The 18262-nt window shown below is 39.3% G+C and overlaps 1 protein-coding gene across 6 annotated transcripts in view; it reads left to right on the plus strand.

The window, feature by feature from the left end:
• The first annotated feature begins 16642 nt into the window (after positions 1 to 16642).
• Positions 16643 to 18262, plus strand: part of PTPRK (protein tyrosine phosphatase receptor type K) — a 574209-nt gene continuing 572589 nt past the window's right edge. For 2 of the 6 annotated variants that reach the window (XM_082474424.1, XM_082474425.1), the window contains exon 1: positions 16652 to 16983. In XM_082474424.1, the coding sequence (XP_082330550.1) occupies positions 16887 to 16983 (97 nt within the window). In that variant the 5' untranslated portion in view covers positions 16652 to 16886. Of the gene's footprint in view, positions 16984 to 18262 lie in introns of all 6 variants that reach the window. The other 4 variants (XM_082474428.1, XM_082474429.1, XM_082474426.1 and 1 more) reach the window with 4 other exon arrangements.

The following is an 18262-nucleotide window of genomic DNA, read 5'->3' on the forward strand; positions in this document are numbered from 1 at the left end:
GGACCTCCTTTCTAATATGGAATGACAAGTCTTAGGTCATAAAATATTAAATAAAAATGAAAAATTTCCTCAATGTTAACATGATTAGCTTGGATTAAAAAATAAAAGAGTCTGGCTTTTGCTAACTTGCATTACAGTCTGACCAAGGTAGAGCAACATTCTTATTTGGGTACAGCCTACATACATATTTTTTTCCGATCCCAGACTGGTTCTTTTGGTTTAAGCTTTTTGATTCCAGTTCCAATTTCAATAAACTTTATTGGCATGGCAAGGAATGCAAGCATGGCTAGAATCCATAAATTATGTTTGTGACTTTAAGACAGAAGGTTTCACAGAGGAAATGGGATTTTTCTCCTTGCATCTTCATTTTCCATTAAGTAAGGGAAATGGAAGAGAATATTTCAGTCCTAGTAAGAGAGCAGAAGAAGGAAAAAAATGGACTTCTCAGTGGGGCTGCTTCTTGCAATGAGCCATGAGCTAGAAGCAAACTTTGTCTTTAAAGAAATAAAAGAAATACCAATTCAGTATTTTATATCAAAATAAAATGTATATATAAGAGAATATGTAGGTTCTGTGAGGCCTGAAGTCTAATACAACTATGTGGACCCTTTTTAAGAGAAGAAATTACAATTAAAATTTAATTAGATTCAAAAGTGAATATTTAAGATGATAAAAAAACACAATAAATTGTGTATTTTTAAAAGCTAACAAATAAATATCACAAAATTCAAGAAAAAACTAACATTATTAATGTCATTAATTAATTATAATTAGTTAACTGCCCATCATACCTGTATAATACTTTTTTCTTTATGTGACAATTTCTATGTTTTCTTTAAATGGAATGAAAAGATAATTCAGCCTGTCTTCTAGTCTTGTAGAACAAATGAGTTTTAATTAATGCTGGTTTAGAAACCTTTATTTCAGCCTCACAGCTGGTGGTTGGTATTGTCATGCGAAGATGCCCCTATATTGGAATGCCCAAAATAGGTGACTTTAAAAAACAGACATACACAATGTTTGTAGTACTGCTTTAGGTGTGTGCCCTACAATCAATCTGAAGAGTTCTATAAATTCCATTTTGCATAATTCTCATCAAAAAGAGAAAAATGTATGGTGCATTTGCAGTTGTGTATGCTGTGTTATTTAGTATGTTTCCAACAGAAGAGGACTTCTGTTTTGAGTAGTCAGCCTCCCGTTGCTTTCGCTATTCAATGTTCGGAAAAGTTATCTCAGGCTAGCTTCTGGCTCCACAGATTGCAAAACCCTTTTCTCCTCCGCAACCTGCTTATATACTCTACTGTCAATTACTGTAGAGCCAGTTCACATACAATTTCTGCTCTTCCATCTTCATATCATGACCCTGGGGGTATCAGCACAGACTATCCATGGAAGCCATTTCTACACCAGGACAACCAGAAATAACTTAACTCTACATGAAAGTGATTGCAAACCACAAAAATGTGTTCCACTAAATCAGGATTTCTCAGCCTGGCAATATTGACATTTTGGGCCCAATAAATCTTTGTTGGTGGGAGGGAGGGACATTCTTTGAATTCCAGGTGTTTGGCAGCCTCTCTCTCCTCTGTATGCCAGTAACATTCCCACCTCCCACCCAAGTTGTGAAACCCAAAAATGTCTCTAGACATTGCTGAATATCTCTTGATGGGCAAAATTGTCCCCAGCTGATAATCAATGCATTAGACAATCAATTGCGTTCCCAGCTCATCTAATTAACTGAATACCAAAAAACTTCACTACTACTCCAATGTCTCTCAGTAGGGCAAAACATGGCACAGGGAAAGATGAAGAGGAAAGAGACAAAATCTTAACCAATTGCACATATAATAACTTTTATCTTCCACAAATTTTACAAAAAGCTTATGGTGATATGTGCACCTTGTTAGGGACTTCCCATGGTTTTGGAAGGGGTCAATGTAAGAGGCTTTATAGATTAAGGTTCATTAACTTTAATAAATCCATTTCTGTTTGTAGTTGAGACTAGAAAGAAAATACTAACCGTTGATATTTTTATACTCTATTATTCAAGGGTTCCCTAAACTTGGATAAAATGTTGCTAGTAGGCAGTGGTTGTTTAAATTGTACTGAATAGGGAAAAGCCTGGGTTTCCTCATTCATTATTACTCTCCTTGGTCTCTAGGGTGAAAGTCTGTTAGTGAAAAACATATGTGTAGTGTTCAAATAATAAGGAACTGAGCATTAAATTAAGTTAAATATGTTTCTTGCCCGCGGTGTGATGTTTTTCAAGCAAAAACTTGATGTTTTTCAAGTTGATGATAAAGCCCTTTTTCAGGGAACAGTCTTATTTTCTCACCAGACACTAGTATCATTTGGAAAAGAGTTTGATGAATGCTGGTGTTATGGTAAGAAGATGGCATTTGGCACGAGGCAGCTTGGGGTCCAAATCTTGCCTCAGCTCTTTACTGCAATATGGCCATTATAAAGTCAATTAACCTCTCCAAGTCTCTGAAATCTTATCTACAAAACTGTGATCGAAATACCTGCCCTATTGTATTATTGTGAGGTTTAAACACAACCCATAGAAAGTACCTTGTGCTTTCTATGGTACATGGTACATGTACCCATAAATCACACCTCCTGTTAATGTTTTAGTGTGTTCCTTGAAACACTTTAAGGAAGCATTAATCTGAAATCATAGGGAAGACATTTGTATGGAGTTGTAATTCTGTTAGTTTTTACTTAATGTAGATTGATTGAGTTTCTAGGGAGAATGAAATCTGCCTGGATTTGTTGAACCCCATGAAATGCTCAATAGTTATTTGTGTAAAAATCTCTCAGCTCTAGAAGAAGCAAACAGCTTTTTCTAGTAGAGATTGATTCACTATTAATTTAATATGGTCTTACACGAAATAGTAGTATTCTTAGTAAGGTTATACACCAAGTAGCAACCATGGTTGTGTCTAAGTGGGTAGGAGTTGTGACGTTTTACAAGTTTTCTTCTTTCTAATTTTTCTGTCATGGGTGTATATTATTTTTTGTAATGAGGAAATAAGTTATTTAAAAAATTTAAAATAGTGAACTCCTGAGTACTTTGGTGTCAATGTTCTGGTAATGCTTATGTTCCTAGTAGGAAGGTAGTGCTGTACAAAACACAATTCTTCTGAGACCTAAAAATAATCATAGCCTTTAAAACTAAAATCGATCTTAAGGATTATCTTTTCCTGTGATTTCCTATGAAATATGAAGAAATGGATTCCTGGAAGTTTAGAGTTCTTGCAAGCAGTTAGTTAATGATAGAACCAGGACTCCTGTGCGTTTCAACATGTTTCTGTGTAACAAACAATGAAGATCCTAGGTGACTGGGAGAAGGGTTGATTAAAAGGAATGTTCACGATTCAGGTACTGTCAGTTCCATTATTCATATTTTAATTCCTTCCAAATTATCCTACTAGTGGAATCCCAACTGCCTTGTTGCTTTGCCTCTTAAAACAAACTCTCAATAGCAAAAGTCTAAAATAGTCACAGTCTTATGATCTTCCCCTGTCCCCATCTCCCTTTTGACATTTTCTCCCAAATTCTGAATCTATGTCTTCTCCACTACCCACTGTCTTTCGCTATTCCTGGCTGCTTAAAGTCTCTATCCTGGCCTTCACGCCAAACCTCCCTGTTTTAAAATGTTTAGGATTCCAAATTCTTCCCTCCTTCCCCAGCTCAGGTTAACTCCAACTTAAACTTCAAGATTTACCTCAAATCTGTAATCCTCTCTCTGAAGCCTATACCCAGTTCCCAAGGCAGCACTGGTGGTTGTTCCTTACAGTTTTCATTTATTAATGTTGTGTTGTGTTTCTTTCCCCAACTGGCATATGAGTCAGACAAGTCTTCTCCATTTTTGTAACAAGTTAACCTGAAATAGGATGCTAAATAAATAGAGGCTGAATGAGTGAATTAGCCTCCCGAAGGTAGCTCATGACCGCTAGATGTTTAGGGGAAAAGGATATGATAAAATAATTCAAACTGTGGTATAAATGACTGATAGAACTTCTATTCTACCCTCACAGGAACATTTGAATGCTTGATAGGACAAGTAAAATGATGGCATTTTAGACAAAGTGACTCTGGAGAGTGTCTATAATTCATAACACATAGGCAACCAGGCTGTCCTGTTACATAGACTGATCTGTACTTGAAGTACGCAGCGACTAGAATAGTCTGGTACAAGGAACTAGTAAGGCAAAACACTGGGAAATCCTAGGAAGGCATTGGGAAGTTGGAGGGAGAGGAAGAAATGAGAAAATATGGCTCAAACAACTAGTATTGCAGGTCCTAAAGCAGAAACTGGCAACGGAAACCTAGGATCACTGTTCCTCATAGAGGTTTGGTCACCAAACTGCTCTTTCACGGTATTAAATTAAATACAGCCTCTTCTATGGTTGACATCAGAATAAATTTCATCCTCCAGTTTCACATTTCAGTAGCGGAAACAGACAACCCAGATCCCAAATTGTCCCCATAAAAAGTGAGAGAAACAGATGGGAGGGGAATAAGCAGAGTGAAGATATTTTGTCACCCATCCTTGCTTAGAAAATGACAGAAATTAATTGCTTCTCTATCTGTGTTTTCACAGCCGGTTGTTTGTACCTCAGTTGTGCCTATCATTTTTGCCTTTACTCCTAATTCTTTTCCACATGTCACCCTCCAAGTCCCCACACTCACCATTAGATGGTAGCTTAAGCTCTTGGAGGTATGGGACCCTGTGCGCTAGCTACCTCCTTACCCTTCAATGCCCGGTAGAGAGCATTAAATATATCAGTAGAAAGAAAGGGAGGGGAAGGAGGGAGGGAAAGATGCAGAGAGAAATTGCCCTATTAGGAAGGTATTGATTAGCATGAAGTGGGCGTATGGGGTGGCCGGCGGGCAGGGGGTGGCGGCTGCGGGGGAGTGGAGGTAATTGGATGAGCTGGAGTTGGAAAAATGGAGGTAGAAGGTTAAGAGGAAGAAAAGGGAGATGGAGATGACAGACCAATTGCAAAACCTAGTTTCATATTCACTTGCATTTTCTGTGATAACTGCTGAGAGTTTTTTAGAGTCTGGTGTTTCAATTTGTATTGAAGTAGTTAGGGCCAACTTTTCAAATTATTCCACTGCTAAATGATTAATCTACCCCCAGGCTCCTTAGTAAACTGATCAGCAGCTGTATTACTACCGGACAAAATAGTTCTGTGATGTGTCTTGTCACTTGCCAACTCAGGTGTAATTTTTCTAAATTGAGAAATCATACCTTTGGATCTGAATCACATACTTTCTTTTTAATGCAGGAGTAGGTTGCAGTAATATAAAGGCATTTATAGTGTCTTACCTAGTTCCCTCAAACATGTCTATTTGCTAAGATTTATAGATTCTGTACCAAGATTTATTTTTCTTGATGGTTTTGTTAAGAATTTGGAAGACCTGGTAGGTCATCCTAATACCTTTCTCTCACCAAAATCCAAGGATAACTGGCAGAATGTCACATAGAGGAGATAGAAACTTAAAAGCTACTAGAATTCTGTGATTTAGAGATGAATAAACTTAGGTTACATTTTAACCAGTAGCCTTTCCTTATGTAGATACCATTCCTGGCACCATTCACCCTGACAAGGGGTTAATTAGCATATGCTTGAGGATGCACTATTAACTCTTAGGGCACTTTAACTTTCTGTGACTTGGCAATTTTCATCTAAAAAGATTTACGAAGCAGGAAGGTAGAACCTCTTGAGTTATGCTATAGATCTACAAAACTTAAGTACCCATTCTCCTGGGGTAGTTTTGCTTATTTATTGGGAGACTTAGCTTTTGGTTTACAAAAATAAAACCAATACATTAAAATATAAATAAGTAAATGTATCAAGGTAAAAGGAAAACCAGGGTAGAAGAGTGAAATGAGACCACTGGAAATTGAGTATATAAAAATGTAGGCCAATAAGTTGTACATAATTGCTAAATAATGACCACAAATTTAGCTCTGAGTTTCCCAGCAGCCAAAGTAAAAATGGAAACCCAGATAGTTACACAATTATTCATAAAATATAAAAAGACATGGTTTCAAAGAAAAAAAATGTTATCTCTTAATCATACAATCTTTTCTTATACTGAGTAAAAATTTTACTTTTGCTAACATTATTACCAAAGTGAATTGAACCCAGGCTTGGTTTCAAATGCAAAATACAACAAAATTATCTCTGTTTGTGACATTTTTGAGATATCACAATATCAGTTGTAATGATGGCAGTTATTTCTATACAACAAAATTATCTATGTTTGTGACATTTTTGAGATATCACAATATCAGTTGTAATGATGGCAGTTATTTCTTGGCCATCTATATATTTTACTTGGTTATCATCCATCTCCCTCTGTTAGAATATAAATACAGTGCAGAGATTTTTGCCTACTTTGCACCCTGTTGTTTAAGCAGAATAGTACCCAGCACTGTGAGGCACACAGTGAATATTTATTAAATAAATGAAGAAAAAATCAGGCTGTGTAGGACAGGCTGACAGGAGAGATGTCTTGAGTCATACCACCCTAATTAAGGGTGTATAACCAGTAACTGGATCCTACGCTATCAACCTGATTACGATTTGTTTACTGAGATATTTTACAATGGAAAGACAACATTCTGAATATGAGGTATGAACTTACCTTTCCTTTCTTGAAGCTATCTAGAAAGGGACAAAATCCTCAAACACTCAGATCTAAGATGAATTCAACAGCCCGAAACTGTTTTAGGGTGCAATCTCACTTTACCCAGGATGCCTTGGATTTAGAATCACAGCTCTCATTGCTGCAGCAGGAACTGAGTTCTGAGTATCATACGATGAGTTGTAAACCTAAACCTTCAATATCTCTGTGTGCAGATAAGTGATGTTGACAGCTGTTTGTTATGCACAAAAGAAAATATTTCATTAGCAGGAAGAACACAAAAAGAAATAAACGAATATGTCTGCATTCTTGGTCAATATTGTAGCTATAAACAAAAATGTATTAGAAATGAAATAAAGGAAAAAATGAGCTTCAATATCTTGCATCAGAATAATAGTTTTAAACTCCAATGGCCATAGGAGTTAAGATTTTCTTACTCTGTTCTTTTGTTCTTAAACCTTCTCTCCAGGGGTTTGTTCTTTCATTATCTCAGAATTCTACATCTTTTCCTGCCAGACTATAAAGCCATTTGACCTTGAAAAGTCTTTTCATTCATCCATCTATCCATTCATTCATTCCTCAACTCCATGCATCCATTCATTCATTCTTCAACTATCATTAATTGAAAAACTATGTGACAGTAATTATTTTATGGGTGGAGATACAATGATAAACAATACACAATCCTTGACTTCCGCCAAATTAGAGTGACAGCCTATGCACCAATGAAACAAAAATTTGATTTCTGAGGAAGCAATGATCCCTAGAATTAATGACCAACTGATTCATGTAAAAAAGATTCAAGCAAGTGGTTATGATGACATGGGCTGTGGGCCTTGTAGAAAATAGAGGAAATATAGTCTTAGCCCTTTCAATAGGTTATAATCTATAGAAGACAATACAGTGAAAGTTACCACAGGAAATATACCAAATGTAAATGATGGTTAATCTTCAAGATAACTATTATAAAGGCTATTTCCTAGTTTATGTGTTCCTCTGACTAAAGAATATAGTTATACCAAACCAAAATATGATTGCTAGCATTTATAGTAAAGGATTTGTAGCAGAAGGTTAAGAAATGTATTCATAGCAAATATAGAAGCTTACAAATACACTTTTAAAATTTTATAAATTTTCTACCACAAGTGAACCTTTGTATGGTATTTCAATATATTTTTACCATTCAAAATTAGTGGGAGTTTTTAATTTGGAGGAAAGTTTATTTTATTTTTTTTCCAGTTTTATTGAATATGTTGACATACAGACTGTATAAATTTAAGGTGTACAGTATAATGATTTGAGTTACATACATCATATGATGACCACAGTAAATTTAGTGAATATCCATCATCTCATATAGATACAAATAAAAGAAAAAGAAAAACTATTTTTTCCTTGTGATGAGAACACAGGATTTACTCTCTTAATAACTTTCATATATAACATACAGCAGTGTTAATTATATTAATAATGTTGTACATTACATCCCTAGTACTTATTTATCTTATATTTGGAAGTTTGTACCTTTTGACCACCTTCATCCAATGCCCTGTGCCCCTCCTCTGGCAATCACAAATCTGATCTTTTTTTCTACGAGTTTGTTTGTTTTGAAGTATAACTAAAACTATGTTAGTTCCTTTTGCACAATGTAGTGTGATTTGATATTTCTATACATTTCAAAATGATCACCACGATAGTTCTAGTTACCATCTGTCACCATACAAAGATATTACATTATTATTGACTATATTCCCCACACTGTACATTTCACCCTATGACTCATTTTGAAGTTTGTACTTCTTAATTTCCCTCACCTATTTCACTCATCCTACACTCCCATCCCCTCTGGCAACCACCTGTTTGTTCACTATAGCTATGAGTCTGTTTCTGTTTTGTTGTTTGTTCATTTGTTTTGTTTTTTAGATTCCATTGTACATATAAGTGAAATCATATAGTATTTGTCTTTGTCTGACTTATTTCATTTAGCATAATGTCCTCTAGGTCTATCCATGTTGTCACAAATGGCAAGGTTTCATTCTTTTTATGGCTGAGTAATATTCCATTGTATATATATATACCACATCTTCTTTACTCAATTCAACTATTGATGTCCACTTAGGTGCTTCTATATCTTGGTTATTGTAAATAATGCTACAATGAGCATAAGGGTGCATGTATCTTTTCTAATTAGAGTTTTTGTTTTCTTTGGAAAAATACCCTAGAGTGGAATTGCTGGATATATGGTAGTTCTATTTTTAATTTTTTGGAGGAAACTCCATACTGTTTTCTATAGTGGCTGCACCAATTTATGTCCCCACTAACAGTATACGAGGGTTCCCGTTTCTTCACATCCTCATCGACATTTATTATTTCTTGTCTTTTTGATAATAGCCATTCTGACAGGTGTGAGGAGATAACTCATTGTGGTCAAAATGAGTGTTTTGAAATGGCATATTTCTTAACACTGCAGACTGTAGAGTCAGAGTGCCTGGATTTGTGCTTTAGCTCACCACTTAAGCAGATTGCTTAATCTACTTGAGCACCAGTTTTCTTATTTTTCGTTTGAGCTTATAAAGTGGGTATAATAACTTTAAGGATCAAATGAGATAACCCATGTGTATTAAGCTTCCTATTGATGCTGTAACAAATTATTACAAACTTAGTAGCTAAAAATTATACAAATTTATTATCTTACAGTTCTGGAGGTCAGAGAAGTGTATTTCTGCGGACTAATTAAAATGAAGGTGTTAGTAGGGCTGCATTCCACATGGAGGCTCTAGAGGAGAATCTATTCATTTGACTTTCCCAGCTTCTAAAAGCCACCTGCATTCCTTGGCTCCTGGCCCCCTTCCCCGTCTTGAAAGTTAGCAGTGTAGCATTCTCTCTCTCGTCTCTCATCTCTGCTTCCATCCTTCCATTTTTTTCTCCCTTACTCTATTGCTTCTCTCTTATAAGGACCCTGTGAATTATTTTGGGCCCATCCAGATATTCCAGGATAATATTGCCATCTCAAGATCCTTAACTTAATCACATCTGTAAAGTCTCATTTGCCATATAAAGGAATATATTCACATATTCACAGTTTCCAGGGATTTTTGGGGGAGGGTGGGAGCTTGTCATTATTCTGCCTACCAACCCACATAAAGTGTTTTTTTTAATTAGCTAATATTATTATTTCTATGTACATTCCCATTGACCACCAAGCTTCTCTAAAGTTTATAAAAATTAGTTAACTGACCATTTTACATTATGCAGAAACTGAAATAAAACTAGGTTTTAATCAACTCAGCCTCTGATTCTTTTCCCAGACTATTGTAGTTTGTCATCCTTTGACTTTCTGCTGAGATCAGTGGACCATTAGCTTATATCAGCTGTAGTTGTCAACAAGTGAAGGGCTAATTGACTATTTCATTATGGCCCCAAAGAAATTACATGTGATTTTAATACTCCACTGTGCTTGTACGGCTATTTCCTAATGAACTCTGAGTTTATTTAGTTTAAGCAGTTGTGAAGCTTTAAAAGCATATAAACGGATGTTACGACATAAAGGTATTTTATATGTCTTCTGACAGAACTTCTCAGGTGATTTAAAAATGTTCAACAACGAAATGAGAACTTACTTCCAGGATAGATAGGTATTGCAGTCAATGAGAGGCACATTTTGAGCAAACTACTTCATAGAAAGCCTGTTCAAGCTCAGAAAAGTAGTTTACATCTCATGCCTTTTTTCCCCCTGCCAGTCACAACTATCACTTTCTTCAAGATATAGCTTAAAACTGGTCATCCCCAAAAGCTTTTCCCTCCTACTGCACTTCATCAGGACCTAATATTTTGCTATCTATTTCTTCACATTTTGAATATATTATATCACACACACACACACACACACACACACACACGCATGCATGATTTGTTTTCTATTATTTTTTTTTTGTCTGTTAATCTCAAATGTAAACTGCTCTCCTGTATCTCTCATAGAGTAACTAGCAGCGTGTTGTACACTTAATAAATGCTTTCAGGTGACAAAATGAGTTCTTTGCTTTGGTTAAACAGGACTTCAGCACTGAAATGAGCCCCTATGTTTGTGTGTAGGTTTTAATGGTTCATTTTCTTGTCTGACTTCCCCTGGTTATGAATGTGGTGGCAGCACCAACAGTGTAGGGAGGATTTTATTGGAGAACATTTGGAGGATTAGAAAAATCTTTAGAGCTTTGGAAGCACCACATTTTGTGTTCAGAATTCTATTTCATTCTGTCTCAAGACCAGAATAAGCAAAGAAGAAAGATGGCAAGATCCACAGGGTTCCATATGTGAAGCCAGCCCCCGCCCCTCCGAAGTAAGTGGGAGGAAGGAAGGAACATGATCACTAGAGAATTTCATTCAGCTCTATTAATTCTCCTCAGGCTGCAACTTCGCATACAAGCTTTTAACCCTGCAAAATGTATTATTGAATACATGATGTATTTAATTAGTTTTAAGAGTTATCCTCTTTCTTGGGTTTTACTAAAATAAAAAACAAAAAAATACCCCAGGATAATTTGTCTATTCAGACCAAAATAATTCAAACAGGATTCAATGGGATGCTTTATAGCTGGTGCCCTTTATGCCTTTTTTCTTATAGTGAGCCAGGGAAAAAGATACTTTTTTTGGTGTGGAAATTGCCCACTAGTATAAAGGTTGAATAAGATACCATATAGTAGATACCATATAGGTACCATATAGTACCCCAGAAAAAGTTATTTATCAAACACATACTAAGGTATCATGAAGACCAAACATTTTTTTCCCTCAATCTTTCATTAACATCATTAGACTAGGCTTTTTGAAAATGGGGAGAGACTCTGAAGTCAGAATATACCAGATCTGGAAGTGACTGTCACTGTCCCATCCCTCCACCTCAATCCAATTCACACTTTTATGATTGGCTTCCTTTTTGACCCATGCTTGTTAATTATATCCAGCTGTAGGCAAATTGCTCTTCCAAATTGACAACACTGAGCTCTCAAGCTGCTCACATTTTTTTTTTTTTTTTCCCTTCCCTGGATAAAACCTTTGGATCATGCATTATCTTGACTAGTGTTTTCTAAACTAATCTTCAGTTATGGATATTTTAAAGGGTTCAAGGGACTCACAAAATAACACTGGGTTTGCGTACAGTGTGTTTCTTTCCATTTGATCCAAAATTTCCTAAGAGCATACAGAGAGGAGGATTTCCTTAGAGACTTATAAGCACATAGCTATCACAATTCCATTTGTTTCTGGAGGCTCTGGTGTCAAGATCTCAGTAGTAACTGGCCATGTTCCAGCACTACTCCTGGGATCAATGGGCTTTGACCTACAGTCTCCAACGCTCATCCAGAACAATAGCTTTCAAAGGCATAACACGCTTTTTTTTCCTGGAAGTCCCTGTTCTGTTCAAGGGCTTTATTGTCAGAAATTCTCTGCCCCTCCCTTCCTGGAGGACTCTACTGACAACATACATACCCATGCAAGGCTATGACTGTGAGGAAGTGCTTTTATTTTATTTTATTTTATTTTTAAATATTTATTTATTTCTTTATTTTTATGGCTGTCTGGGTCTTCGTTTCTGTGCGAGGGCTTTCTCTAATTGTGGCAAGCGGGGGCCACTCTTCATCGCGATGCGCGGGCTTCTCACTATCGCGGCCTCTCTTGTTGCGGAGCACAGGCTCCAGACGCGCAGGCTCAGTAGCTGTGGCTCACGGGCCCAGTTGCTCCGCGGCATGTGGGATCTTCCCAGACCAGGGCCCGAACCCGTGTCCCCTGCATTGGCAGGCAGATTCTCAACCACTGCGCCACCAGGGAAGCCCAGGAAGTGCTTTTAGTTTTTTGTTTGTTTGGTTTTGTTTTTTCTGCTTTCAGAGAGAAAATAGAACCTCATTTCCATCCACTAGCCTAAGAAGCTCTATCTGATGAATTGGCATTGAGAATTTTGACAACTAATTCAAATGAACGTTTTTAGAGATGAGAATTAGGTACATAGATATTGGGGGAATGGGGGAAAAATGAAATTCAGAATCAGAATATGCAGTTCAGAGTGACAGCTTTGCTATTGACCAGCGTCAAATTTTGGCCAAGTATTTCAATGCCTCTAAACTTGGGTATCCTTATCAGTTAAGTGAAAATTAATAATGCTACCTGCCCTGCCTACTTCGCAGGGTTGGAGAGAGGATAGATTGAGATCATGTGGGTGAAAAGGCATTACAAACTGAAAAGCATAATATAAGAAATCAGTTGTTATTAACAAACTGAGAATATTATCTAATTGCTTATAAATACATGCTGTGGGTACACTCATGGTCTCTCAGTGGGTAAATAAAACCTTGCTTTTGCTGGGTACATGTTTGTACATAATCCTTCAGTGAACAAGAAAAGAACATTTACTCAGCAGTTAATATCATCCAGGCCCTTTCATATCTATACCTATAACTAAATTTACATCTTTACAAAAATACATATTAAAATATACTATATTTCATTTAGTCCTCTGAAAAATCTGATTGATAAGCCTCGGTTTCATATGAAAGAAATTGAGACACAGAGATGTTAAATGCTGCTTAAAGCAGTGCTTCCCAAATTGTGTTCCCTGGAACCCTAATCCTGAGAAATACTTCTCTTTTAAGGAGTTCTATTGTCCAAAACTTTGAGAAACGATGTATTCTTTTCCTCTCTCCAACAGATTCACTTTGTACAATACCATACTGGTAACCATTGAAAAGTTCTGCAGTAAAGAAGCCAGCTATAGTAAAGGAACCTGTTTAACTTTGCTCAGTCTAGAGTTAAAGCTAATTTGATCTGAAGACCCTATTTTCCAATTTTACTTGCTAAATTTTGATAGAACTGGGATTCTACAGAAAACATTTTGTCAAATGTAGATCTAAATTTTTGACTGGAGTTATTTCTTGGTAAATCTGCAATCAATCAGACTACAAACCTGTCTTCTTTAAAAAGATATACTATAACCACATACCAAAAATGGTAGGAAAATAGGGAAGGGCAGTTATAAAATGTTACTATTCTACATTTACTTCTAATTATATCAATATTATGGTTTATGGGAGGTTTTTTTCAGCCTTTTTTCTTTTCTTATTTGTAATCATAGTATATGTTGACTTCATCTTCCGATTATTTAAATGTAGTAAAACATGTATAACATAAAAATTACCACTTTAACCATTTTTAAGTATACAGTTTCATGGCATTATGTACTTTTACATTGTTGTGCAACCATCACCACCATCCATCTCCAGAACTTTTTCATCTTCCCAAACTGAAGATTTATCTGTATTGTCTTCTTATCTTTTTTTTTTCACCCAACATTTTATCAGAAACATCTTCCCACTTTGCAGCTTACTCTTTTTTTAATACCTTCATTTCTAGTGGTTGTGAGATATTCAATACAGATAATGCTCATGAATCTGCCTATGGTTGGACTTTTGTATTATTTCCAGTTTTCCCTTTTGTAAGTGATAAATATCTTTGTGTCTGTAACGCTTCCCATATTTTGGATTATTTCCTTTGAATAGATAGTAGATTAAAGAATACAAACATTTTAGTGATTTTTTTGAACACATGTTGACAATTCTTTTTGTTATATCAAATTTACACTTCTATTTGATTGATACATTCATCCATTCTTTCAAATTAACAAAGACCTAGTAAATTCCTAATATTTGCTGAGTACTATGTGAAAGACACATATATTCTCTACTCAAATGATTTCAATATACCGTGGCCAGCATTAGGTATTGTGGCCAGCATTAGTGACAACTAAGGACAAAAGTACTGATTTACTTGTCCAAAAGTTTTGTTGCATTGCTTTGATTTTTAGTGAGAAGACATCCTTGCTAGTTTGCTGACTCCATTTGAGGATTTCCTGGTCCCTCTTTGTTTCCCCTCCCCCAGTTCTTACCCATATATGTGCTGTTGGACAAATTAATCTCTAACTTTGTTTCCTCATTTGTCAAATGAGAGTAATAACTGTACTGGTGTCATAGGATTGTTGTCTTAACTCAAGGAGACTTTGTATATCTTAATGTCTCAACGAGACATTATGTATTTTAAACCAGTGCCTAGCACATTGTAAGCACTCTGTAAACATTACTTGTTATTGTTATTACTTCCTGAATGGAGAAAGTGAGATGAATCTTCTGTCAGTTGACCCAAGGAATGGGCAAGCTAGAACTGTGTGCACTTTGCCCTGGCACTGTATGTCAATTTTTAAACAAGCTTTCTGTGTGTTTAAACAAACAAACCTACCAAGTCATGAACTCTCTGTCAGGAATAGAACAGATTAATTAGTATATGTATGGGGGAGGAGGGGTGTTTGTTTTTCCTGAGACATATTATTGCTAAGTTTTACAAAGTCCTGCTTAGTCCTTTAACAGGAAAATATATGTCCTTCAGTTTTTGTTACCTAGGATTTAGGAATATTCTTCAAAGAAATAGGAACAGTGATGTGCTAACAGTTATAGGTTAATGACTTAAAAAGTAATCTACATTGCACCCTAAGGAAGAATGAACTTATTGCTGAATTGAATTGACAAGTGCTGAGCTAGTCAGTGTGCCAACGAGACAGCTATGAGACTGCCAGTTACGTTTAATCAAGCGTCTATTCTTATCAAATTTTTAAAGAAGTATTTTCCTTGCTGATTGCTATATATATATATATGTGCGTGTATATATATAACGAGTTCTATCATAAACCTGGTCTTTAATAGCGTATACTTAATCTGAATAAAGGGATATGTGTCCTGGTAAATTGTGTGAATATTATATTAAATTGAATGTCACATTGTCCGTGATTTACAAAAGCTAAAGATGTCTGAGTAACTGACAGATGTCAATCAACAGATTCCATTGTTCTAGGAATTGTATATATGACACCAAAATTCTGAATAAAAATTGTTTATTCTGTGACCACATCTATTTTATTCGCTATTTTACAAAAATGAATGAAGTATGCACTATACAGTCTTTTCACAGAAGCAAGTATAAATGTGGCATATGGTGAAACCACTTCAAGCTTCTGAAGAATCAGCAAACTGTAAAATACTTTACTGTCATAATATAGCATTATTTTCCTCCGGATGAAATCATTTGTTGCTGTTTTCATTGTCCGTGTAAAGTTCTTTTGTTAAATACTTATGTCTTAAATATCTCTTAGATATTAAAATCAAAACAAAAAGCCTTTCCTACTCCAGCATACCCTCGTGTAAGGCAAGGATAATAAGCCCTGATGCAGTTGTTAGGTTCTTCCGGAGGGAAGTAGAAAGAGGCCGGAAGGTTTCAGAACTACAAGCAAAGTCAGTGAAGCAGAGAGTAAATCCAAATATTCGGCAAATGACAAACCAAAAAGGAGACATGCCAGCTGTTCACACTGGGAAGTTACTGAACATTTATTTTGGTTCAAGTTTTATTTTTATATGAAGAAGGAACAATAAGTTTTCTACGGGGGTGGGGTGTCTCATTCCTTATTACACGAATAGGGAACAGAGAGTTTGCGATGCAGGTGGGTGTTTCCTCTGGGCGCTTCTACACTCCCCCTTCTTCCTACCGGCCACCGATACGGTAGGACCTCCGTCTTGGGGACAGAAACCCGGGGCGCCTCTGCTTGGGCGGCGGGGTTTCTCCGCGTTCATCCTCTGGGGTCCGGCCACACTGCTTACCCAACTCTCGCTTTTCGAACTGCGATTTCTGAAACAGAGCAGGCAACGGCGCGGGTCCCCTTTCGCGCCCGCTGCCCCCGAGCGGCGGCGGGCGGCTGGGCCCGGGCGGCGAACAAAGGCGGCGCGGAGCGCGGGGCGCGCGGCCGGGGTTGGCGCGCGTCTCTCCGGCAGGAGGCGGCGGCGGCGGCGGCGGCGGCGCCGCGCCCGAGCCTGCATTCCTCAGAAGCGCCCGGAGCCCGCGGGGCGACGTCACCCCCGGCTCCGCCCCCATCCCTCCCAGAGCAAAGTAACTCTTGACTAACAGGAGAGCCTCTGCCGAGCATGGAGAGCTGCTGCCGCGGCCGGCCGGCGACTCGGGCGACGCTGGCGCCCCAAAGGTAGTTTGGCGACCGCGGAGCAGGAAAAAGTGCGGGCGGGAGGCTGTCCACTCCCCGCCCTCACCCCGCCGGGCCCGGCCGACCCCTCAGCTGTGGATTTCGCTGAGATTCCCCCCGGCAGCTCTTTGCAAAGCGGCTTGAAACTTCTCCCAAAGTCGACATGGATACAGCGGCGGCGGCGCTGCCTGCTTTTGTGGCGCTTTTGCTCCTCTCCCCTTGGCCTCTCCTGGGGTCGGCCCAAGGCCAGTTCTCCGCAGGTGAGTGGCCGAGGAGGCGTCCGGAGCTCCGACGAATGACCCCGACCCGGGGCTCGCCAGGGGTGGAGCCGGCTCCTCTCTAGGGCCGGGGGGCAAGGGTTTGGGGGAAGCTTTCGCGACCCGGGGTGGGGGTACCGGGCAGAGGGAGAGATGTCCCCAGACTTCGTGCCAGGTGGGACGCGGGGCACCGGGCTGGGCGCCACGGGGGCAGGTAAGTTTCCTCGTCGCGACCCATTGTTCCTGGCGGAGGATCGCTCAGGGCGCAGGCGGGCAGGGCTGTGCGGGAGTGCGCGAGACAGTGCTTTTCTTGGGGAACTGGGAGCCTCGGCGTCCGGCGCCGGCTGCACCGCGCCGGGGAAGAGAGAAGGAAAAAGTAGTTACGACTCTGGGGACTGCTACTCTGTTGCTCGTAGTGCGGGCTTGTTGCTCTCCGCCGCTAGAGCGTTCCAAAAAACATTTCCCGGGGAAGCCATTGTCAGAAAGGTGGAGACTCGAAGGGAGTGACCTCGGCGCGCTTTGCCAGGTGCTTTTTGTCCCGGGAATAACCTCTCCTGACTATTGTCTAACTACTTCCCCGTCCCTCCCCCAGTCCTTGTCTCCTCCTCCAGCGTTGGGCTGCTCCTGGGTTCACCCCGTGGGTTAGGACGCTGCGCGGAGTAGGTTCCGTGTGTGTGTTGGCGGAGCCTGTAAGATGTTTTGAAACATGATTCTAAGGATCCACGCCGAGCCGTCCTGGGCAGCGAGGTCTGGGCGCCGGGTCCGGGAAGCCTGACCCGCGGTGTGGGAGCCCGCTCCTCCGGCAGAGCCACCGCGAAGCTGGCCCAGCTCCTCCCGGAGCCGGCCTGCGTGATGGGGGCTACAAACGACTGCCGCCCGCCCAGAGAACCCAAGAGGAGGCATCCGGTGCGGTCTCGCCAGTTAGCCCTTTGGGTTCTAGTAAAACCACTTAGAGAAGTCCGTGAAACCCCATTTCTCCCAGTCCCGTCCTCCGTTCCCTTCCAGTTTTGTGATCCTTCCTGGCGGTTGCTTCTTTCGTTCTCTCCTCTGGGGGCTCTGAAGTTTCACCAGGTGGACGCTGGGGAGCAGGCTCCCGGGCGATCGTCTGCCTCCCGCCAGTCCAGACAACTTTTCTGGCCAGCCCACCCAGCTCTGCTTGGCTGGCGAGCGCATCTGCTTCCTTGGTTCGCGGTGCAGATGGAGACGCAGAGGTGGCCGAGGGCTGCTGGACAAGACGGGGGAAGCGACAGCCGCGCTCCTGGCTGAGGCCACAGGACGCGGA

The sequence above is a fragment of the Balaenoptera physalus genome, assembly GCF_965194825.1.
Source record: "Balaenoptera physalus genome assembly, chromosome: 9".
In the NCBI taxonomy this organism is placed as follows: domain Eukaryota; kingdom Metazoa; phylum Chordata; class Mammalia; order Artiodactyla; family Balaenopteridae; genus Balaenoptera; species Balaenoptera physalus.